The sequence below is a fragment of the Lissotriton vulgaris genome, chromosome 3_1, assembly GCF_964263255.1.
Source record: "Lissotriton vulgaris chromosome 3_1, aLisVul1.2, whole genome shotgun sequence".
Classification (NCBI taxonomy): domain Eukaryota; kingdom Metazoa; phylum Chordata; class Amphibia; order Caudata; family Salamandridae; genus Lissotriton; species Lissotriton vulgaris.
In genome coordinates, this window is record NC_141689.1 from 2,001,261,769 (window position 1) to 2,001,286,568 (window position 24,800).

At 42.0% G+C, this 24,800-nt stretch overlaps 1 protein-coding gene across 3 annotated transcripts in view; it reads left to right on the plus strand.

The window, feature by feature from the left end:
* The window catches only part of TENM3 (teneurin transmembrane protein 3), a 1,290,943-nt gene that overhangs the window by 1,184,502 nt on the left and 81,641 nt on the right, over positions 1–24,800 (plus strand). For all 3 annotated transcript variants that reach the window (XM_086962461.1, XM_086962463.1, XM_086962462.1), the window contains 5 exons: positions 6,923–7,139; positions 7,985–8,104; positions 12,935–13,196; positions 17,569–17,836; positions 19,123–19,266. In XM_086962461.1, the coding sequence (XP_086818587.1) occupies positions 6,923–7,139; positions 7,985–8,104; positions 12,935–13,196; positions 17,569–17,836; positions 19,123–19,266 (1,011 nt within the window). The remainder of the gene's footprint in view (positions 1–6,922; positions 7,140–7,984; positions 8,105–12,934; positions 13,197–17,568; positions 17,837–19,122; positions 19,267–24,800) is intronic.

Here is a 24,800-nt window from a genome sequence, read left to right on the forward strand (position 1 = left end):
TAGTATACGTTACCCAAGGCAACGCTGCTGCTTCAAGGCGCCATTTTCCATCACTCTAAATGTTTACTTTTGCAATCTTCTGGCATCCAGGTTAATTCCAGAGACGGAAAGTAGTCATTCTTAAGACTTCATAGGTTCAGTGCATCCTGTCCTCTGTGCGCACTTCACTTTGTAACTTAACACTTATACCACTAACTTTTCCAACAAATACAAAACTAATATTATTGTAATGCACAATTATGTAAACCAAAAAGCCAGGATTGGTCGAGCATCACACACGTTAGAGAACCAAAGGTCTCTACGTGTTTGTAGTATTTAAGAGGAATTATTTGCACTTGGGGGGTATACAAAACTTTTTCTGAAACGTTGAGCATGAAATTGACCACTGGGTACACAGTTGTTCATTAACTTATAATACCTCAGTCTTTACTGGCATTACTTAAAATCAGTAGAAATGGAAATGCAATATTTTTCTGTGAGCAATATCACTTTTCTTCCCAAAGACAAGTGACAGGAAGCAGTCAATCCTTAAACTTTGAACGGTGAATCGTCTAATTTGTTTGGGAATTTTAATGATAGTCACATAGGAGAGGTGATCTCTACCATGATGCTGATGGACAGCGATTGTTTTCTGAACACCAGATGCTTTATCGCTTCGTTGTACAGCCCCTTTCACCGGATATGTGAATGATTGGTTTGTTTAAGGCAAATTGTGTTCAGTTCTAGGCCTTTCCATTCTGATACATGTCTCTCTTCCGCAATTGATTTTTTTATTGAAGGTTATGATGTAGATATCAACGATTGAGGATCAATTAGGAATCATAAATGTGCCATGGTGTGTTAACCAGTCGCTCTATAATAGTGAACGTTTCCTGTGTGTTTGCCTTGGCCAAACATCCCCCGTAAGCTGATTAATGGGTCGTCCCTCAGACCAAACCACACGTTCCGGCATCTTCTCAGGGCACTGGTAGAGAGAAACAAGCAAAGCTTTTGCTCTGCTATCAAATCGTTAAGAGCACCAAGCCTAAGAAACAGACTAAGAGGAACCTGATATGGGATCTTAAGGCAGTAACCTCCAATCTAGCAGAAATTATGCTTTGAGCAGAAGGAGATATTTTGTATCTGTACTTGCAGACTATTTTTCACTGACATTTGAAAAAATCATTAATTATTTCATGCTTGGGCCTTGGGCATGCCTACTTGTTCTTATTCCTGTCTTTCTTCTTTTAATGTGTTGTTCAGCTGGATGAGCAGTGTATCCACAGTGTTTTTAAAATGATGTAAGGACAAACTGACCTTAATCAGTATATCCTCTATGCAGTGACATCTCTAGAGAAAACACATGCTAAACCAAAAAGTAACCTGTGTACTATACAGCAGCTGTATATTAAAAAAAATAACATGTCCCCTAGAACTAGTGTAATCCCTTCTTTCCCCTCAGTGATTGCATTTCATTGTTGGTTCACCTCTGCTACATAATTACTACTAATATTAATTTATCATTCATCCATTTTACAGGATCTTTATGGGTTCCCCATCTTCAAAGGCCATTGATCTGCAGATAATGAGACCCCACATTGCTGTGTGTTTTGTTATGTGCAGAGCTGTGGCCTTTGAAGCTGAGGAACCCCATTCAAGAAGTCCCAGCTGTGCCACAACTTCTTCTGATTGTGGTGCAAATTGGCTAATGTGTACATGTAGAAAACCGAATAATTCAGCCCCCTTAACCTTTTTTAACATTGCAAGTGAAGGCAGCATGGGAAACATATTTTCTGATCTCAAAGTAAAGGGACTTTGCATGTGAGGGCTTATTTAGCTTTAAATTTACTTTTATTCCATCTTGGACTATGCTGTCTATTATTTGTTAAGTTAGACCGCTTTAATCAATATTTGTGGCAGCATCTCAACCACGACCTAAGTATTATTATTCCCCTTGAACAACGTTACCTTCGAATTGTTTAGTTAGACAGCTTTAAACAATATCTCGACTGCCCTTCAACCACAAACTAAGTTTTATTCCCCTCGAATATTACGGTCTTTCAATTATTTTGTTAGACAGCTTTAAACAATAGTTGTGACTGCAAAGACAATGGTTATGTGCAGGGTACCCAGAAAAATTTTACCCTTCACTTATTTTAGCTGATGGGTGTCCAAAATGCGACCAGGAGGCCAACATTTGTCTTCACCTTTACATTTAACGTTATTCCAACTCGAATGATGATGCCTTTTATTTGTTGTGTGGGACAGCTTTAAAAATATTTTTAACTGCACCTCAACCACAAACGAACGGGCATATTTATAAGAACTGATTCATCGTTGCGCCAGCGATGTGTCAGATGTCTTGCACCTGCGTCAAATAACCTTTTGACGTCATGGCTGCTCCATATTTACAGTACAGGTCTCCATGGCGCAAGGATCCATGGATGCGTTAGAAATACTGACACATCTGTGGGCCCAAATGTGGCGCATTGATGTATTTGGCCATAAGACTGACACAACAACAGCTGTGCTTCAAAACACAGAGGAGATTCCACTTGTAAAGCCACTGCATCAATTCCTATGCCTGGGTTGAAGGAGGAGTCGTAATTTTGACGCATTTCAGGCTTAGAGCATTGCAGTGCAAACTTGGAAACTTGACTGCATCAGATCTAAGTGGGTTTTTACAAGGTAATGCCGACCCTGCATACATTAAATACTGCGTGGCACAGTCGGTTCTAGTGCAGGTATAATATGACGCAGGCCTACAAAAATTGACGCATTTGGCTCAATGTGTTGGTTTGTAAATATGGGGCAATGTGGAGCAGAGAATGCCCCGCTAATGTGTCAAAAAAAAAATGACGCAGCTGAGGTACTAGCTACTTGTAAATGTGCCCTAAGTGGTATTCCCCTCGAACAGTGCTGTCTTTCAATTCTTTTGTTAAACAGCTTTAAACAATAGTTGTTGCTACACAAAACACATGGTGTGTGTGCAAGGTACATGGGAAAATGTTACCCATCACTTATAGCTTACAGGTGTCCAAAAAGCAATCATGGGGGAAACATTCACATTCAGCTTTAAATGTACCTTTATTACACCTTGGACAATGCTGCCTTCCATTTATTAAGTGGGACAGCTTAAAACAATATTTGCGACTGCCCTTCAACCACAACCTTAGTTTTATTATAAACTTTTTTTCAGTGCCAAAAAAAACAAGCTTAAAGGGCAAACTTCTGCTATGCTTTTCAAAACAAATAGCATTCATTCCTCGCTCAAGCACACATGCTAACACATTTGGGGAACTGCTTGCCTGTGATGCACACACTCCGAGGCGAGAGGCGAGACCTATTGGCTGTGCCAATGCTTGTATTGGCCATGTGTTTTTTGAGAGTAAGGCTGGTGTCCATGGCAAATTCATGTGATTTGGCATTTGGTCAAATTTAGATTTCAAACATGTCCAGGTTCATGTCTCATTGAGCCAGGTTTGTACTGTTCCTTGTTTATTGTTCCTGGCAAATAACAGGAATTTTGTCTTGGCCTGATTGAGCTTCATGTTGGCGCTGGACATCCATGTCTGGATGACATCCATGCAATGTTTGAGGCATTGATGGTCTGAAGCAGGGAAAACGTTGGAGTAAAGCTGTGCATCATTGGCATAAAGGTGAATCCTAATGGTGTTATAAGTGAGTAGGGCACTAAGGGCCAGATGCATAAAAAAAGTTTGCGATTCCCTTTTGCGAATCTTTGAGATTCGCAATTAGGGAATTGCCAAACGGCATGCATGAAAGTGTGCAGTACACTTTCTGCGATTCCTAAGGGGTCGCAAATGACGTACCTCATGAATATTAATGAGGTAGGACGCAATTTGCGACCCCTAGGAATAGCAAAGATCACAGAGATGGTGGCGTGCTGAGATCAGCAGACCACCATGTCTGTGATGGCTTTTAAATAAAGCAATGTTTTTGTTTTTGTAAAGCAGCCCTTTTTCCTTAAAGGAAAACAAGATGCTTTACAAAAAGTAAATTGCAAAGTATTCTTTTCATTTTGAAAGAGCAGGCAGTGGTCCATGGGACCACTGCCTGCTCTTAAAAAGGCTTTTCCAAACATTCACAAAGACCCCTTCCCATTTGCGAATGTCTTAACACCTAATTGAAGTAGGTGGTAAAATGTGAATGTTTTGCAAACTCATTCATGGTCACAAAACATTCATGCATACCGTTAGGATTCGTTATTTGGAAAGGACGCCCTAAACACACCCCTTCCAAATAGTGAATCGCAAACCCATTTTGCGATTCGATAACAGGTTACCGAATCGCAAAATTGGGTTTGATGCATGGCAAAAGCATTTTTTTGCGATCACAAACGGGCCGAGTCTGCAAATCGGCCCGTTTGCAAGATGAAAAATGCTTGCTGCATCTGGCCATAAGTGCCTCCATGTAAAGGTTGAAGATGACAGGAGTCATTTGGAGCCCTAGGTGACTCTGGCATCGATAGGGATCTTTTGAGGGTTGAAAGTGTCCTTCTGAACAAACTGGTGTCAGTTGGAAAGGTAGCAGGGAAACTAGTGAAGGAGATTGCTGGTGAATCCCATTCGAGACTTAAGGGTGCCTGTGTTGAAGGAAGCTGAGAGGCCCAGCAATATCAGGAGGCAGGGGTCATCTTCATCTGTGGTCAAGGGGCTCTTGATTATGATGTGTAAGGGTGTGATGTCCATACTGTAGCATGATCTCAAGCCAGACTGATAGGTATGCCGCCCCATGCTGTCAATCAACGAATGGGATCCACCCTGATGCCTATATGTATGCTCGCCTTCCTTTTCAGGAACGAGGCTCATAGACCATTCATGACCCGACTTTATTCGTGCAAAAGACGGCGCTAAACCTGGGACACAATCTTTCGGCTGCCTTACTTAGCCAATCGGCAGCCATACACTTCCTGGCACAGTTTGCTCAGTTTTCGGCGTAGTGCACGATTACACGCCTGATGGAAAATCAATCTGCGTCTCCTTTTTTGCTCCGTAGAAAATGTCTTTCCAGCGCCCCCTCAGCATGAAGCAGTAACTCTAGACAACAAACAGTATAAAATAAAAGAACAGCCCCTCCTGCTGTTCGCTTTGTTCTAAAGCGCGACTGCCAGGCTCGTCCAAGTAGAAGTCACGGCCAGTGTTTGTGCAGAGGAGGAGGGCGCCACTGAGCGTCCACGTGCACGCACGTGCCCAAGCCGCTGCTGACGCGCTTCCACCGAGCGGCCGTGTTGTTGGCACTCTCTGCTCCAGATTAGCTGCACTAAATAGCACTGGGCGCTGAAATGCAGACAACAAAAAAATGAAAAATGCTTTCCGGAGTTGCGGGGTGCCAGGATCATAACCATCCGTCACTCGCATGGGCAAGTCGCTGATAAACTCCATGGAAACCTAACAAACAGTGCGCCCTGCACCCTGGCTGCGGAAAATGAGCTGCGCGCTCAGATTGATGGGCGCGCAGAGGATTGTAACAACGCGCGCCCCGCTGATGAGTTCAGAAGGCGCGCGTCTCATGCCGCTTTATGACCCGAAGACTGCATGCCAGATGTGCTCTTTCTTTTTATAAACTAACAAAGATGGATGGCTAAGTATGAGCATTTGCCTCTGACACCTTGGCCGTGCCCGAGGGGGACTTAAATGGTTTAAAACACACCTGCAGTCGCAGAGCCTTCTTTCGGCTCTTGGCGTGCCAGGCGCAGGCGCCCACCGAAGGCCGATGCAGGTCAGCTGTGAATAGTTTGGAAATGCCAGCCAGGGGAGGGAGTTGCTCGGAATCGGTGTGCGGGTTGGCAGGCTCCATTGTGATTCACGGAACTTGCACGCGGCGGTACGATCTTTTTATAAGTGGGAGGATGCTCTGGCAATGACGCACACAGCACGTGGCCTCTTCTAAATAAATCCAGGCTGTAACTTTTGTGCATGGGGGTATGTCATGGGCTGTCTTAACGTGTGGGCGTTTCTGTGTCTCCGCTCGTGCTTTGTATGAGGGTATGTCAACATAATTTGTGTGTTAGTGTTGCTGGCTCCAGAGTTCACAGGTTCCAGGGCATCCAGAATGAACCGCAGAAAGTGAAACTACAGTTGAATATAAATCGCAGTAGGCAGAGGCTGGGTTCTAAATGTATTTAAGTGCTACTATGGAGTCGCCTCCTATAACATGTATTTGTAACGGGCGTAGCTACCGTAGGTGCAGCAGGTGCAGTGCCACCGGGGCACAGAACCGCGATGGGCCATTGGACCCAGATAAACGCTGTATTTTACGTCCCCCAGAGCAGTCAAAGGTGCCGTTTTAAATTGCTTGCACGAAGGGCCCCTGGCATCCGTGCTAAGTTACTGACGTATAACGCTGACTTTCACCCCAGTGGGATTCTTGGTGCTACGTAATTACGACCCAACGCAATTCTGAGTGGTCTCGTGACCATGTGGTCAAACACAGGTCTCTGCAATGGATGCATCTATTCACTCTGCCAACAGGCCAGCGCTACCCAGCTTTGTGATGACAACAGGTGCAGCTGGACAGATAGCCCGTTCATGTACATTTTGTGCACATTTTATATTCCTGAGAAAAGTACATGCTTACCCCTTAGGGACCTCTCGGCCATTCCTACAAATGTACAGGGTATTTTTAACATTGTGAGAATCTGTTTACATCTCAGAGTCAATTATGTTCTAAAGCAGAATTCTCAATCTGTTAGTTTTGCAACGAAAATTCTCTGCTGTTCAAATGTTTGACCCTCTTAAATTTTCTGCTGAAATACATTTGAGTGAATGAATTACCAGATATTTGGGGGATCAAGGCTGGGAGTTGATCGTTTCGTTTACCAAAAAGTGAGGACCCACTAACGGCCACTTGTTTTAAGGGGTCGGGACTTTCTTGTCTACTGTGAACTCACACACTTGATTGCACTCTCCTTTTCTCGCAGATGGATTAATCGACTGCATGGATCCAGATTGCTGCTTGCAGAGCGCCTGCCAGAACCAGCCCTATTGCCGCGGCCTCCCCGACCCACAAGACATCATCAGCCAGAGCCAGCAGTCGCCCTCCCTGCAGGCAGCCAGGTCATTTTATGACCGCATCAGTTTCCTGACTGGACCAGACAGCACTCACACCATCCCCGGTGACAACCCTTTCAATAAGAGGTGACTGTACCAATACATCACTAGGGTTGTAATTGCTAGGTTTTGCTGGTGGTCAGCAGAGACTTTCGAATCACTGCTGTACCTTTATTCAGATACTACATTCTGTACTTCCGATCAACAAACAGTAAGGAACAATGTATTAATTTGACCTGGCAAAGTTTGTTTAGTAACAGAATGCAGACTGGATTAATCACTACTGTAAATTCTGGGTTCAAGTCATCACAGTTAGAGGGCCATCAATTTAATAGATACTGAAAGGACACTTTCAAGTGAGCTTCCCAAGCTAAGTCTGTCTCATAATGCATATTAGTAACTTTCATAATAAGGAAGCCACATGGATGGTGGAAATTACCCAATAAACCAGCATTTCCAAATCTCTGTGGATACTGTGCAAAGTACACTGATGTGCGCTTGAACTGTTGCACCTGCTGTGAATTACATAAATCCAATTATTTTAAAAAGAAGCTCTGTGCAGTTTTTTTTCTTGAAGGTCATTCAAATGTTGACCTTTTGATCTTTGTGGATCTACTCGTCTCGAAATCTGCTTAAAAGAGTACTTTTCTGTGTGATAGAATATAAACTTCAAAGATGTTGTTATTTCAAGGCTCCAGTTGTGCACAGACTGCATGATATTAAGATTGAAGTTATGCTAGACAGCACTTAAAATGCAGATAATGCTCCATTACAAACGGGCAGTGGCGTGGGAGTCTACAGAGTCAAGTTTGCTGGATAATGATTGCCAGTTTTGTTGTAATCTTTTCTGTAAATCACATACATAATGGATTTTACAGCACATCCCTAGTCTAATATGTAATCTCTGTCCTCTCCTCCCACTTCTTTTACAGTCTGGCATCAGTTATAAGGGGCCAAGTACTTACTGCCGACGGGACGCCACTCATTGGCGTGAATGTCTCATTTTTGCACTATCCAGACTACGGTTACACAATCACACGTCAGGATGGAATGTAAGTATGTGTGCCCTTCACTTTGTGCCATCAATGAAAGCTGTAGTTTGTAAAGAAGTACATAGCTCTTTAATAAATACAGTTTTGTTTTTTTGAATATTAACTCTGGTTTCCCAAACTGCTTTAAACAAGGAGCTGACTAAATTAATATTTTAGAAACTGTGATCTGCATGACTGTTCATTTCTTGTTGATTTTGCTTTACTACATTGCACACATCCATGAACATACATACATATAGAGCATAATATGTGCGATGTCAGGATTGGCCCCTTTTTTAGCTTGTGATTTTTGCAGTCGGATGCAATTTGAGTGACTGCAGGTTGCCTGCTTCAAACCTATCAGTTGCCCCTTTGTTACAGGGCCACGGTATTAGAAAGTGGCTTGGACATGTTTTCAAATCTTTCTGTCATGTGTGCATTATTAAATGCTTGCTCAGTATTCAACTCAGCAAGTTGCAGCATCCAAATTAAAAAAAAATGTGCATCCATCTCTGTCTAGGAGCAATAACGCCTGGCAGAATAACTTGTCATGAGAAATACTTACCATCTGAGATCTAAGTAAGGACTCTCAGCAAATATCAGAACTGTTCCCTCATCGCTCATTAGTAGAAATGTGTCTGCAGTTGCACTGTCTGAACTCATCAGCGGGAAGCGCATTATTACAATCATCTCCGCCCCCATCAATCTGAGAACGCAGCTAATTTTTTGCAGCCAGGGTGTACTGGCTGGGAGAAACAGGAGAGGCAATACAAATTACCCTCCAAGAACTTCAGGCAGTGAAAAGGAACCTTTTTTACTGTACATTTTTCCTTAACATTTATTAAAAATACAACTTTACCATTGAATTGGCCATTTGATAACTACTACAAATATTTGTTTGATTCTTTTTCTAGCAGGACCCATTCACAAGATATTGTAATAGTATTTTAATCTGTACTGTGACTTTCTACATAGAACAGTTTGGCCTGCCACAGTGAAAATAGCTTTTGGGTACTAGTGCCTGTAAGGATATGTTAACATTAAAGTACTACATGACCTACTTTTAACTGCTATTCTACCTGCCTCGTTAGATACAAGGCACATATATAAGGTGACTTGTTAATATTGAACCAGAAGATTTGAGCTATTAAGATTTATTTGACAGGGCGAATTGCAGGTTCACACTGCTATAATGGGAGGCATGAAGCCATGTTTGCACTGCCACTGAAGTGGATAGCACAAAAAGTGTTGCAGTCCACATGTGGCATTTAACTTCCAGGGCCTGAGTACATTTTGTACCATATACAAGTGACTTACAGGCATGTTAACTATACCAATTAGGAGATGCCAATTCAACCTTGTTTAAAGGGGAAGCACAGGCACTGCACTATTGGGTAGCAAGGGTATAGTGTACAGAGTTCTAAATTCAGTAAACATATATGGTCCAGCAAAAGGCAAACTATCTGGGGTGACCACACAGAAAAGGTGGATTCCCTACACAAATATATTTGAATGCTTGCATCCTTTTGCAAATTCTAGTAACCAATCTACTACAGATTTCTCACAACCCCATTCCACGATCTCAGTACAGAAAATACTGTTCGACAAAAGCAGCACAATGTTAACTACTGTTGACATTTCATCTTATGACAAAGAGGGATCGCAGAAATGTACTACTTCCCACCAGTTTCCATAATAAAGCGGACAAATAGAGCTAATTTTATCACTAACAATACTCCTATGTTACGCAAATGGCATTCACACTAGATGCTCCCTGTAGGTGACACAACCATATGGGAGCCCACTAAACTCTGTTATGACACAAACTTTCCTTGCTTTTGTGTCCAGAAGCACCATGAGAACAAAGAGTGGATTTTGATTTGTTGTTTCAATGTTGGTGATTGTGTTCAATCTCCATGAAGTATGTAGTCTGACATTGTGCTACAGTTTCTTTAGAGGCTGTAAAGTTAACAGTTGTATGGGGAATACCACAATGCAAATTATTTGAATGCCATCGGGGCTGCCTCTCAAAGGCCGGGTCTGGTGTCTTAGTGGACTAATGTGTCCACTGTAGTGGCTTGTGTTTGACTTCATGGTCACAGGTTCAAATTCCAGCGCGTCCACATAGCCTTTCAACCTTCTGAGTGACGTTGATAAAATGAGTACCATTGAGTTAGATAGCAATAAATATCTGTTATTCAGTTCCAAGATATCCTTTGGGTGAATGTGTTCTTTACAAATACACGTTATGTTATGTCTCTATGAAACTTACCTCTGCTATATTGCTACAAGACTTCGATCTTCCCCATATCTAATGTGTAGTAAAAGAATATTATTGATTGCTCAACACGCATTTGTTCCCAAATGAGCATTGATTAATTGACAAATTTGGATGTTTTTAAGAGACACTGTTAGTTTTTGTCTTTTAAAGCTATGTGATCCTTTACTAAATCCTTTATTTGTCTTATCTCAAAGCAGTGCTTAATTTGCAAAAATTATGTGCCAGGACCCAAGATATTTCACATGGGTCCACTGGGCATTTGGTGCAACACTTGTAATTTTAACCTTCAGTTTAAATTAGTCCGAGTTTTATAATTAATAAATATAAAAAAAAAAAGTTAAATGGTCCACTATTGAACTTAGCTGAAAATGTACATACACAACGCCACTATGTGGTGGATTTGCATTAACAGTGTTGACAAATAGGTGCCGAGCGCAGAAAACACCGGTACAAATAAAGCACTGTCTCAGTATTTGTTGCCAACGTGCAGTTGTTGTAATTATGGATTGCTTATCATTATTCCCATTTAAATTTGATTGATAATACTGTCTCCCACGGATTAGAACTTTTTGAAACTCAAACTCTTTGAATCGAAATGATCATTAAGTAGAATGCCTGTAATGATTATATCCCTATTTTCAGAGATAGGCTACATTTCCTATGATGAATCCTATAAAAGCTTTGTTTTTATAAATATGATAAAAATGTAAGTGGCCTAACAGCTATGTACAGTGACTCTGAGCTCATTAGTATCGTGTGGGTGTTTGTAGAGTTAATCCTACCCTGCTACATCTGGTTAAGAGGAGGGGCTAGACCATGACCAGTTTTGCCAGACTGATCCTGTGTTTGGTTGTATCATACTTTTTCACCTATCCAAGCAGCATTACCACTAACGCCTGGTCTGCATCCATCTAGTAAAAGAGGTCCCTATATGGAACCAAAACAGATTCTGTACACCTGGGTGAGGTGAGGGTTGTCTGGACCCTGATTGTTAATTTTGATTGCGGTGAATGTTGTGCTTATCACTGAAGTTTTGAAGTTTTTTGTCACCCCTCCTTATGTGATTTAACTTTAACATGAGATATTAGAATGAGGTAGATAATATGGCAACTTTGTAAAGGTTGTCAATGGTTTCTCCCGGATGGATATTGTTGCATTTTTCATGGTCATGTAGACCGATGCATTCAGCAATTCAGAGGTATAAGGTGAAGGGGTTCATGCAGACTTTGCATGCCACCATGCATGGCTCTGTTGATATGCTGCACACACGTTGTTGAGTTAATCAGCTAAGCGAGTGCCCAATCATGCCAATTATTCCAGTAAAATAGTTCTTCGTGCCTGTCCTAAATGTCAGATCATATCTTTGTAATTCTTGGCTCAAGGAAACTGAAACTAGTAGACATTTGGGTTGCAGTGTTGGAAGTAAACAAAGTGTGTTTTTGAGGTTCTTAGGCTCTGAAATAAGCCTTCTCGGTTCTTTCCCTTTATTATTGATCTTTGCCTGCTCTACTAGCTACCATCTCTGAAGATTTTCGGTCCTATTCGAATTGTTGCAATATCTTCCAAGATGCTACAGATGAAAGTGGAATTGAGGAGACAGAAACGTGGACTTTCCTGAACGTGGGAAGAGCTTGAATGGATCACTTCTGTTTTTGTTTTCATTCTGTCAGATGTAGTCATATCCCATTCACTTTTAAACCTACCCAGAGCAGGTTAGCAGGGATCATTGACTAGGTGACCAATTTACTGGCATATTTTTTATAAGAGGGTACAGTGTTAGAACCAACTCTAATGTTAAAGAAAGTAGGAGCACACAGCGAACCACAAGGGAAAAGGGCTTCTTCGCAGCTACTTATGGAATGCAGGTAGGGGAGATGCAAAAAAGCTAGCTTTATATTTTGTTTCTAAAAGGTGGGAATCGTGTGAAAAACAGGCTGTAGTGTTATAAAGGAAAGCAGATGCATGTATTCCCTTCTGGATTCATCACACAAAAATACAATATATTGTTAATACAGAAAATATTTTTCAATGCCTTTTAAAGTAATGGCACATTACAATTTCAAATCACTCTTGTGTGCTTTCGCTGACAGATGGGGTTTGTTTTTTTGCTTATTTCGTCCAGTGATAAAAAAAACCTGTGATGCCTCGGCTAAAAGTTCAGGCCTCAATCCTCATTGGCGGTGAGAAATGTGGGTATATTTAGCTAAGATGCATTAAAGAATAACACTTTTCACTTTTCCTTTAGGAAATATATACATGCACAATGGCATCCCCAGTGGCAGCACTCTGTGCTGGATGATGGTGGAACTTCATTCATGGATGCAGTCATTGCTAATTTTGTGTTGATTGTTGAGCTGGTCTGTCAGCACTGCTATCAAAGTGCAGAATGTTAATGCAGTGTCATGCATTCCAAAACCCAATTCATAGCACAGTTCGTTGAGTCTTATAACAGGGTAACTCTAATAACAGAGAGCTAAATATATCAAGATGTTGACCTCCTGGCGTGTGCTGATGCAGCTGTTTGTCACTGTCAGAGTTTAACTTACATAATCTATTTTTTGTTTTCTCAGGTTTGACCTGGTGTCAAATGGTGGAGCATCACTAACTCTGGTCTTTGAACGGGCACCCTTCCTGACACAATACCACACTGTATGGATTCCCTGGAATGTGTTCTATGTAATGGATACTCTGGTGATGAAGAAGGAAGAGAATGATATCCCGAGCTGTGACCTCAGTGGCTTTGTGAGGCCAAACCCTGTCATTGTATCATCACCTTTATCGACCTTCTTCAGGTCCTCTCCCGAAGACAGCCCAATCATACCGGAGACGCAGGTACGACCATACGTCTGTATTCTCACCCACTTTTCTGGAATAGATAAAGTAATTAAAGATTAACAATAACTAGTATGTAATAATCAAAACATTAGAAGCTTTAGAAATCAGTTTACAACCGTAACTGAGGCTGGTCAGCCACAAAAGTCTACTGATAATATCTACTAATACATTAGTATGAATTACCTGTCGCAGTGATGGTTCATTACACATTTTCTGAAACTATCCTCTGATTTACACACACACAAGTTCGATAGCTGAAACATGTCTGACTTCCCATTATATTTATATTGGCGTCATGTGTGAAAATAAATCTCTGCTGCCTTTTCTAGTCAGGTAGTCATAAGGAATTAATACTTGGTTTTTGGTTTTAAGTCATTTTTGGTCTACAATTGGTTGATCATTTCCATTTTGGTGAAGTTCTTTTCTCTGTTTTGTAGTTTGATATTGTGAAGCAAATAATTTATTATTGACAGCTGCCAAGTCATTTAATTAGTTTGGCTGTGTTCATAAAATGTGTTTTTTTTCTGTCAATGTTCTTAAAACAGTATTACCTCCCTGAGTATCCTGAACCGCTAGGAGCTAAAATGTCTGAGTGAGGACAGCACAACAGTGCCATCGATTTGTTAAATACACAGTCATTTTGCAGAGTGATGTTTGGCCAGACAATCTGCACTGTGCTTAGGGATGTTTTACTGCTTGCAGTGCAAGAAACCAGCAGGCCTCGCGCTTAGCTCAGAGCTACATGTGAATTGTTTGGGGATGAAGGGGACTAGCTCTGTAACTATTCAAAATAAAGAACGGAAGAAATGGAAGACCTACAGCTCCCTTCTTCAAAATGGGGGTTGCAATAGCTGTCAGACAAAAAGAAAAGCAAAGGGAGTGACTTTTGTTCCTCATTTACATTCTGGATATCAAAATTCCAATATAAAATTCACATTCAATTATAGAAAAGTTAAAACCTAATGGAGAATGGCAAGGTATTCTTATAGAATGATTGGTGGTAATTATTTACTACATGAAATGACCATGCAGATGGGCTACAGTAGTCCTTGGATAAGATTTGGTATATCTGTTAATACCTTCCCCTCATACTGAATACCCATCACTGAAGGCCCAGCTTTGCCACAGCATTCCTTGTGGTCTTGTGCATACCACAAGGAATATGTTGAGGAACGCGAAGCATTATCATTGGTTTATAAAGCTTTAATCACTTTGTTGTGATAGGTTGGGCCCTCCGGCTCCTCCATCAGCCTCAAGATCAGAGAAAGTAAATGAAAAAGGCTACTGGACGGAATGCTATTGAATAATGCTAGCGCTTAAAGTATGGAGTGTGGGCTACGCTGCTGTGTACAGCTGTAATAAAATGAGAATAAACCAAAGGATGAAATGCACTAAATATAATTCCAATTCACAATGGCAGCACTGTCTGAGGAATAACATAAAAGTAAATAATTCTGAGCTAGACAGCTTCAGTGCTTGTACTCTCCTGGTTTCAGGGAGCCCTGTACTTTTCACAGCGGTCCGGCATGACATACTAAAAGTACTGTTTTGTTGCATTGTGTTACTGCGGTTCATGTAAAACAGAACCTATTTCCCAACAGAAGCAATATCTTCAATTATTTTGCTTTGCAATTGCTTTCAGGTTAGCGTGTCCAAGTCAAGAGCACTTGGTAGCTCCAAGGGCTGACGTGTAGCTGCATTGTGTCATTCTAAATTCTAATCTGGAATTGAACTCTTCAGGGCAAATTAAGGTGATTGCTTTTTTGTTGATTGAGCCCAGTCCTTCGAAGACAGAAATCCACTCAGTCCAAAAGTCAAGCAAAACATCTTCTGGAAAACAACAATAACTGAACTTGGGATCAGAATGGTTCTCCCGTTTCCCTCTGCGAGGAAAGCCATTTTGTATCTCTGCTCTGCTCATCTACCTTGCAGCCTCTGAGTGCCTTTATATATAACCTTTGATATTAGAACTGAAAGTCCACCACAAATGTTAGGGCATCATTGTAAGCGGTACAGCGCTGGTAGTCATTCAAGCTCGACTGGCGGAAAAACACCAATCCGAATGAATTTAGCCTCAAATTGATTTGAGATATAAAAAGTTAGTTGTTAGAGACTTACCTCCGGCGAGTTGTTTATCCTCGGAGAATAACGCTAATCGTTCCAGAAAGGAACAACCGAGGCTGACCCATTGGGATCCTGGTAGCTACAGCGCACTGACGAGCAAGGCAGACCAGAGCTTAAACGTGACCTCCTGATTCCTAGAGACCGGATAAGTCGCGGGGCGGCATCTTTGCGGAAAGGCGAGTGACAGCCTCAGTCAGAGGGCACGCAAGGCCCACTTGTTTGCCAGCTCCGCGGTGGCTTTGGAGGAAGCTGGGTGACCCTGCGTGCTGGTGGGAACACATATGCTGCTGTTAAACAATGAAGAAATTAGACACAGAGCAAAAAAGTAGGCAGGATCAGAGAGGGAACTTAAACAACACAGAAAGGCATAAAGGGAATATAATGTCATTGCTTAGTAGGAATAATTAAAAAAACATAACTTGTCTTGGAACACCACAGAAAAAGAAGGTTCGAGCTGTCCCTATGGGTCGGTCCATCTGTGGTTATTTCTTTGAAAGATTCCAAAGTTTGTGATACAATTGCAGGTTTTGTGTTGCAGAACTTGGTTTCACAATGTATAATTTAGCTGAAGGATTTGTGGCACGGCAGTGATAACGTAATGCCTAGAGCTGCACTTGACAGTCAGTTGGTGCATTGTTGTTAAAAGGTGTGGACTGAACACATTAACTGCGTGTGTACTCCCTGTTTTGTTGTATTTTGCCTGTGTAGCTAAAATATTTTGCCTTCCAATGAATAGATCATTGCTGCAGGGACATTAGCAAATTGCAAAGTACTGAAGCGGGTGGATTCGTGTTAAACACCATCCCCTCCGTAACAGGGCCAGGTGCTGCTCAGCCGGTCTGTATTGCCTCCCTGGCAGTCTGTGAATCTTTAGTCAACAGATAATGTTCTACTGTTCCTCAGAGACCTTATTTATCTATTGGCACGGAGCCAAGTTGTACTCAAAGGCGAAACTTCCAAGGTCAATGTAACATTTCCATGGAACTCCCAGGGTCTCCAAGTGAGAGAGCCAAGTTAAGCACACCTTCTATCACTCATCAGTAATTTGTTTTATTGCATTTTTCATCATTCCGCCCTGCCTCCCCTCACAATAGACCTCTCTTCTCCTGTGTCTTATGGCTGTTGTATTTTATTAGGCTTTACAGGTCTATTATTGCCAGTTTGATGTTGCAGCTGCACTCTTCTCCTCCGCACTTGTCTTGTTTATTACTTGTCAGCGTAGGAGAACTTGTGAATCGTGTTGCACCCTGATCCCACCATGGATTTTTTTAAATATGATTTCCACTGGAGAACACCTCTTTTGCCTCCATTTCTACACATACTGATCTCATGCCTATGTTCGCATCCACTAGCGTTTTGTTTGGCTCTGTCACCCCACTCCTTTTGTCACTGCCCAGCTCCCACCCTCCTCCCTGTGTTTCCTTTTACCCCTGTCACTTCATGTGCCCTTTTCTAGCCCTCACCCCCAAAGAGCGCATGCACTGCCTTTCTTGAACTTAAGTCTATCCTGTCCTCATCTTCCATTGTCCTGGCTCCCCAACCCTTCCAGTGGTTCCACCCTGCACTGTGCCTAACCTTTGTCCTCCACTATTTTCTATGAAGGAAAGAGATAGTCAAAACAGGTGTACTTACTGTGAACTTGCCAGTGCATCTTTATCAAAACCATGTATTACAAAGTTGTTGCCATCTGTTTCCTTCCAGTTGGTCTGCTACACTATGATGGGTTTTGAAACTTGATTTAGTACTTTTTAAATTCCAAATATGACTGCAAAAACACATCAGCCTGTCTTGAGGTTGATGTAATAATAATAATAATATAATAATAATAATAATCCACATTTGTAAAGTGCACAATCACCCGTTAGGGTTTCTAGGCGCTGGGGGCCGTCGGAAAGATTAAGCGAGCTATTGCCCAGAGTCGCATGGTGCTGAGCTAATCTGCCTCCGGTGCCGGGGATCGAACCGTGATCCCCAGCTTCCGGAGTCAGTCGCCCTGGCCGCGGCACCACACCAGGCCTTGAGTAATTATGTCAAAGTAATCTTCATCAGATCACTGTTTAACATGTTACCAATGTCTGGAGCACATGTTATGAGATGCAGGACTTGTGGGAAACTTGGTATTGCCAAGCAAATTTGAGACCCTACAATTGGTGTCTTTTTATGTATAATAAATAATTGGGGTTCTTTATAGAATGTTTTTGCTGTAGAATGTCGTCTTAATGTTTTACTGTGAATTTGCTTGTAGGTGCTTCATGAAGAGACAACCATCCCTGGAACTGACTTGAAACTCTCCTACCTAAGCTCTAGGGCAGCAGGATACAAGTCTGTTCTCAAGATCACTATGACGCATGCGGTTATTCCATTCAACCTAATGAAAGTTCACCTTATGGTTGCAGTAGTAGGGAGACTTTTCCAAAAATGGTTTCCTGCATCGCCCAGTTTGTCCTACACTTTCATATGGGATAAGACGGATGCCTATAACCAGAAGGTCTACGGCCTTTCCGAAGCTGTTGGTAGGTTAAATATATGTATCTTCCAGAGGCAACTGAAAATATTGCATGAAAAATAAAGCTAAATATAAATTAAGACTTATTTACCAGCTGGCCGTACATTTTGGATTAAAGTCTCTTTAGCATGCAAACTTACTAATGAATATGTCGGTGTTCTAATGTTGTAGATACGTACAGTAAATAATATTCATGATTTATACAACTAAAGTCCAAAATCGGTACAGGGAAGAACATTAGCGTGAGTTGTCCAAAATATGATGACATGAAACGAATGACAACAACTAATCCAACCGAAGTGATAACCTGCCAGACACGTGCAATCATCCAGATGGAATAGTGTTATTATTTTATGTCACTCGTACTGTACGTGTGACACAGTAGGTGTTGTACTTAACCGCATTTAGGTAGTGCCTCCAGCCAATGGTAACAGCATGTGTTGTAACCCTCAGTTCACCGGTATCTACAGATTTCTTGGCATGCACTTAAATTCTACATTCCAGATATTAGACTAATACACAGTGGTTGGCCTAATTATGTTTGAGAGCATTTGTGACTATTAGCCTCGGTGAAACCTAATTACAACAATAACTTTTGGTGCAGCAAGCTGTCAGCTGGTCACAGCATCTTAACTGAAGGGCTCACTCGACTTTGCTTGTGGTACACAATTAAGATGACCCGAAGGTTAATGAACACATTCACTTAACCACTGGGTAAAAAAACAAAGCCTAGCTTTGCACCTCAGTGCTGCCGGGACAGGCTTTCTTTTAGAATGTGTTTCAACGCTGTGCCATCGCAATTCTTAGACTTTCCTTTGAGACTGCCAATAACAGTCCTCAAGATGTTGAAGATTGTATGGTGTCCAAGTCAGTTGGAACCCAGACGTAGTCCATTGGCACATCTTAAAATGCAACCAAATTGCCACTGGGCAACTCTCGGTCTCTGTCCACTAGCCACCTCTGAAGCGGTTTGATCACATGCTTATTTGTGATATCTCTGCTTGCTGCCCACCTTCTCTTTACAATGCATTAGTCATATCTCTATTTTAAGTAGGATTTCTTGTCTAAATTTCTTGAATGATTTTTTGCTGTAATACTGAAAGATGTTGGATTTACAATGAGGCTAGTTCATAATAACAAAAATGTTGAATAACCTAAAGACAGAAGCCTTGATAATTTCAATTTCTACTTCTAATGGGCATGTCTATTTACAGTGTGACTATAAAGCCGTCTTAGTGAAATGTGTAACTCTGTCTTCACCCTCTGGGTTGAACTAAAACATTTTCATTTCAGTATCTGTTGGTTATGAATACGAATCTTGCCTGGACTTGACATTGTGGGAAAAGAGAACAGCAGTTTTGCAAGGCTATGAACTGGACGCCTCCAACATGGGTGGTTGGACGTTGGATAAACATCATGTACTGGATGTTCAGAACGGTAAGGAATGCTGCATGCATAACATCTGAATAGTAGCAGGATATAATAAAGAAGTATTCATCTTAAAATGCTGTGATTTTATGAAAAAACAGAATATGTCAAGAGATACCAGGCTTCTTTCACACTATTGAAATTCCCACAAAAGCCTTTTGATTTGAAATATGTTCTTAAATGTAGTGTTACTGACAAGAGTTGAAGGTACCAATATAGTGCTAAATTATTGTCCTCTTAAAGGCTGCTTCTCGATGTGAATAGAGCACAGCTATCTAATGATACAAATAAGGTTTGAAAATGCAAGCGAGGCCTGGGGGTAAGGGCTGAGTGGCCCGCCTCCCTCCATTTAGCAAGCATGATGAGTCTATTTGGTTGAGCAAAGGTCAGCCTGACAGATAGATACTCATTGTGTTTGAGTCAGCAGCCAGGTGCTATAAAACGAGCTAATGCACAGGTGCCTGACAGCCTGAGCAAGCCTTGCCGGGCTAAGGATTTCACAGTCCTGATGGCATGACCTCATCAGCTCAGCAAAGCACTCTGGGGTCGTCCCCCTCATGATGAGGGGTGAGTGCCACTGATAGAATCAGACTTGAGTGCTTCAGCTTTAAGCCTTGAAATGCCTAATACTAACTATCAAAGACTCTGGGTGCGAAGAGGTCAGCAACTCTCACTGACCTCATTCCACTCTGTGGTGGTGAGTTAGGGAAGGTGCTCCTCTCATGGGCTGACCCACGACAAGCTCGGCCAATGAGAGGAGATGTCAGGATACTCCGTCAATCCCTTCCTTTCCTGAGGACTCCAGGAACCATCAAGGCCATTTCTTTATGCTGATCCCTCCCATCACCCGATGTCAACGCTGAATCCCGATAAGTGCTTTTTGAATTTTACATGTATGTGTTTATGGATAAATGGATGTGTATCTGTGCGTGACTGCACACTGTGAGTGGGTATGTGCACGTGTTTTCGCTTGTGAATGGTGGGTGTATGTTTGTGCACTTGAAAATGGATGTGTTTGAGTGATTGATTGTGAAAGGATGGCTGTGAGTTTGTGTGCAGTTGTAAGTGAATGGGTGGCAGTGAATGTGTTTCCAGCCTCATTGCTAAGCCACTGAGTAGTATATATCATAAAAAACTGTCTACCTTTGGCAGTTCGGACTGGACTGTTCCCATGAGGCACAGGGTCAAGACTGATTTTTCATATGGCCATTTCTGACCTGGGGTGGTGTGGTGAGCAAAACAACAATGGATTAAACCCAGATCTGGACTGGAGGTGAATGTTTTGCCATTGTGCAACATTCCATCCATCATTTGTTGTTTTTGCTTTTGTCACCCCGAGTGGGATGGGTATGCTCAGACGTGAGTCCCATGCTCTCCATGCCACTGGAATCAAGCTATCCTGGCTGATGACGGCTGATAGCCAGAAACCGGTCCTAGGATGCTTGATTCCGGTCCAGGAAAGACATGGCTTGGCAGTACGGGCTGGACTGTTCCCATGAGGCACATGGTCAAGATTGATTTGCATATGGCCATGTCTGAACTGGGGTGGTGTGATGAGCAAAATAATGATGGATTAAACCCAGATCTGTGACCGGGGGTGAATGTTTTGCCATTGTACAACATTCCGTCCATCATTGGTTGTTTTTACCTTTGTATCCTGGGCATTGTCAGAATCATTGCTATTCATGAGAGTAAAAATGATTCTATACCCTACCATGGCCTCTTCTGGTGCCTCTGTGGCACTAACTGTAGACAGTGTTTATTCATAATTGTGTAACTATGCCTAATATTGTACCTCTGGGTACAGAGTTCCATGAGATTAGAAAGCTGAACATTGGTGCACTGTTTTACGTGATTCTTTCGTTAGGGCAACTGGGAGACTGGAATGAAAAATTGAGAATTTTATGCAAAGGATAATAATTTATTTTGTGCAGCTGAAATATATATGGCGCAATGCATTAAAGAGCAAGAGCACTGCTGGCTCTCCAAGCGAACCGGCCCAGAGTATCTCTACCCCTTGCCAACGTTACTTAGATTGCTGAGTTACTGGAAAATGGGTGCTGCTGCATCGAAAGCCGCCAGACCAACTTAATGCCAGACATTTTGGATGGTGGCCCAGTGAGCTTGTGAACTTGAAGACAGCTATAAAACGAATTCTCAGTAGGATCCGGAAGTTTTCTGCTTTATTTCCTGGAGCGCTAAGGATAGAATTTAAAACGGGTATTGGCAAAGCCAGCAGGTCTCTCGTTTGGGCTGACTGACTTTGCCAATGGTTTCAGTGATGCTGTACAACTGCCCCACAGCAATGCAGAATGCTTAACCCCTTCCATGCTCATGACGAGCTCAGCTCGTCATGAGGCACAGTTGAGCTGTGCTGATGACGAGCTGAGCTCGTCATGGATAAAGCAAAATGACACTTTCCAGCACAGGGGAAAAATAACCACAGCAGCGATGTGGTTAAAGAAGAATAAAATAAAGTGACAGAGGCAAGAGAAGTACACAGCAGTGACAGCTGAAAACCCATGCATTCTTGTGGCGTGCATAACCAAACAGCAAAACGTCGTGCTTGAAAATTGAGGAGCAGGAAGACACAGATAATGCAGCAATGCTCCAGGGGAGGGACACGCACAAGAAAGGTCACGAGGTAAAGCCAGCGAGAGTGACAATGCAGCCATCCAATGGTAATTAGTGGGAGGGCTATATGTATACGAGGTAGGGCTCCCGGTTCCATATTTATTTTGTGATTTGTGGAAAAATCAAGCTGAAATTCGTATATTTCCACAATTATTTAACCAATTAATATGCACTCATGCTTGAATGTCTGCTTGGTTTCAGTGCTGTGAACACCCTCAGAAGATAAATCGGTGCACTTATATGAAAATATGCAACCAATCCACACATCTATTGGCATGCCAGTCATGGTAGACAGTATTTAGAATTACTCAAAAGCAACTCAAATTCCGTTTTTATCCACATTTAAAAATAAATACAGACAAGAAAATGAATTTTCTGCCTGTATTTATCTGTAAAAATCAGTAAAAACGGAAAACAGGGAGCCTTAACTGGAAGATGTCAACTGATCTTTTTGCCTAAAAGAAAGCTTGTGCTGCCTGGTAGTAGAGACTTATAAATGTCAGTTCTTTGTCGAACAAGTGGTATAATTATGCACAATTACACGCTGACTTCTTATGGAGCTGACTGCAGGTAAATACAGCTTTACCGAAACTGGGAGTGTGGCGTCACTAGATGACACACTGCTGCTTAATAGCAGTGCGAAGTGTGATAGCTGTCGATTGATAAGGATGTTTGTTTACTGTTGCCTCTTAAAATGATGTTGCCCTGGCTGAACTGTGCACTCACTCTTTTGTCTGGACAGTGTAGCCCATTTAATTCGCCCCCTGGCATCTATTATTTTGGAGTTGGGTTTCGACACAGCATTTTGCCGCGTGAAGTGTCAAATTACTAGGGGACAATATTTGGGGATGCATGTAATGTGTCCCACAGCTGCAGTGTTTTAGAGTTTGGAACCATATGGACCTATACAAAATTAACAATAAATGGTTTAACTGATAGTGTGGATGCATGAGGTGAGGCTGCATACCTACATATGATTATCGAATAGGCCGCCAGTCAGCCATTCTGCCAGCTAATGTGTTTGTTGTTCGGTACAACTTAACATAGTTAAGAATAATTAGAAACATAATGATGGAAAACCTTAAGGGAATGTATCTTTTCACCTGCTTAAACCTGGAGACATGAACTTCACAACCCAAAAAACAAGTGTATTTATCCACTCCATATGTGACATAGAATTCTCAACTTTTAATGTACCTCTACCAGACAGGCATGTTTGTTGGGTAATGTGCAGCTCATTTGTTGTGGGTTCTGATATTGTCTGTATTTTTTACCATAGTGATTACTCTTCAAGATCCACTGAACAATCCCAACATCGGCCAGCTGTAGCAATAGAATATGTTCTATCATTTAATTCGATATGGATGAAACATATTTGCAAATCCTAATGTGGGTCGTTCAGTGGTACTGAATCATGTGCCTTTCGGAACTTGCTTGTAGTGCATACGGAATAGGACATAAGATTATTAACTTGTGAGGCGTACAGAAGGCCAACTCTTACCAGCGCTGGTCCCCACACAGGTCTGTCACCTTCTCTCATGGAGATCACATTGTCTCCCAATCCTCTTACCTCGTTTCCTTTTGGTAAACCCGAACCCTGATTGGTCTACTCTTCTGAAGGGAGGAATACCCATTGAAACACTAGTACGTGACAGTGACTGAGGGCTGGCAGCCCCGCTGGGCAACAACAAAAGAAGTACTATGCGGAATGTTCATTTTCGAGAGTCCCGCAAAAAAAAAAAAAAAAGTCTAGATAATCTCATTGAGACTTTAATTCAAAAGGGTATGAACATGTATTCTGCTCAATGTTCCAGAATTCGTGGAAGAACGTATCCGTACATTCAGTGGTGGGGTTGTAGGAGAGAGAGAGAGATGTAGAATTGTTGTTGTGGGAAGTAAACTTGGGCTAGGAATCGATGCAAGGCAGACTCGTATGTGTATATCAGTTTAAGAGTAGGAATGTGTCCTGAGTGAGCCAAGTGGCAGTAAACCGATCAATGTCGTGTAACGGTTCTGGTCAGTTACAAACATTGTGTTATAGTGTCAGAATCATGAGCTGGTTCCCAGTGCTATTGCATTCGTCGTAGAATCTTTAGAGGTTACAGACCAAAAAAATTGCTTTTTATTGAAGCTTCATGACGTCATTCCCATCGTATTTTTAAGTTACCTGAGCTGTCGCTTGAAAAGAAGCTGCGTGCTGTGAGATGCCCCACCCTAAACACAGGCCGGGGATTCTTAGATGGGTTTGAAATGGCTTCCGGTTCCGATCGAACGGCGGAAACGGAAGCGGGTGGGATCAGACATGCAACTGCAACACGTGATGTGCACTGTGGCGAGCATCCATTGCCTCTTCACGAGGAAACTGTTATCCTTTCCGCTCATTTAAATATGAACGCCTTCAATCGTGCTATGTTTGTGCAAATAGGATTCCATTTCAATTTGATGAACTACCTGAATTAACTGTTGAAAATTAAAGAAATTACTCTAGCAATCTGCCAGTGGGTGCACTCAGTGTGACTATAATATGCATAATAGTGATGCCTTCCTGACAGCTTTCAAACACATTATGCCTTAAAACTCCATTTTGGCTATGATCCAGAAAAGTAGATTTAGTGTGGCGTTAAATTATGGGGAAGAGGACAGGGGGACAAGGGAAAGAGTGAGGCAGAGAGGGTTTCCTCAAAGTGACATGTGTCTAATTGAATAAACGACGTGGCAAGCCGAAATGACAACGCGGATGAGCTGGAGGAATGGGTTCCAGGCGGTGACAGGTGTTTGCGCCAGCACCCTGAAACACTGTCATAAATATTCTAATGTTCGTCTTCCCATCCCATGATAATAGAGGAGAATGAGCCAGCGAGGGAGCAATTTTTCAAAGTAATGACAGAATAAATCAGCCACAATTGTGC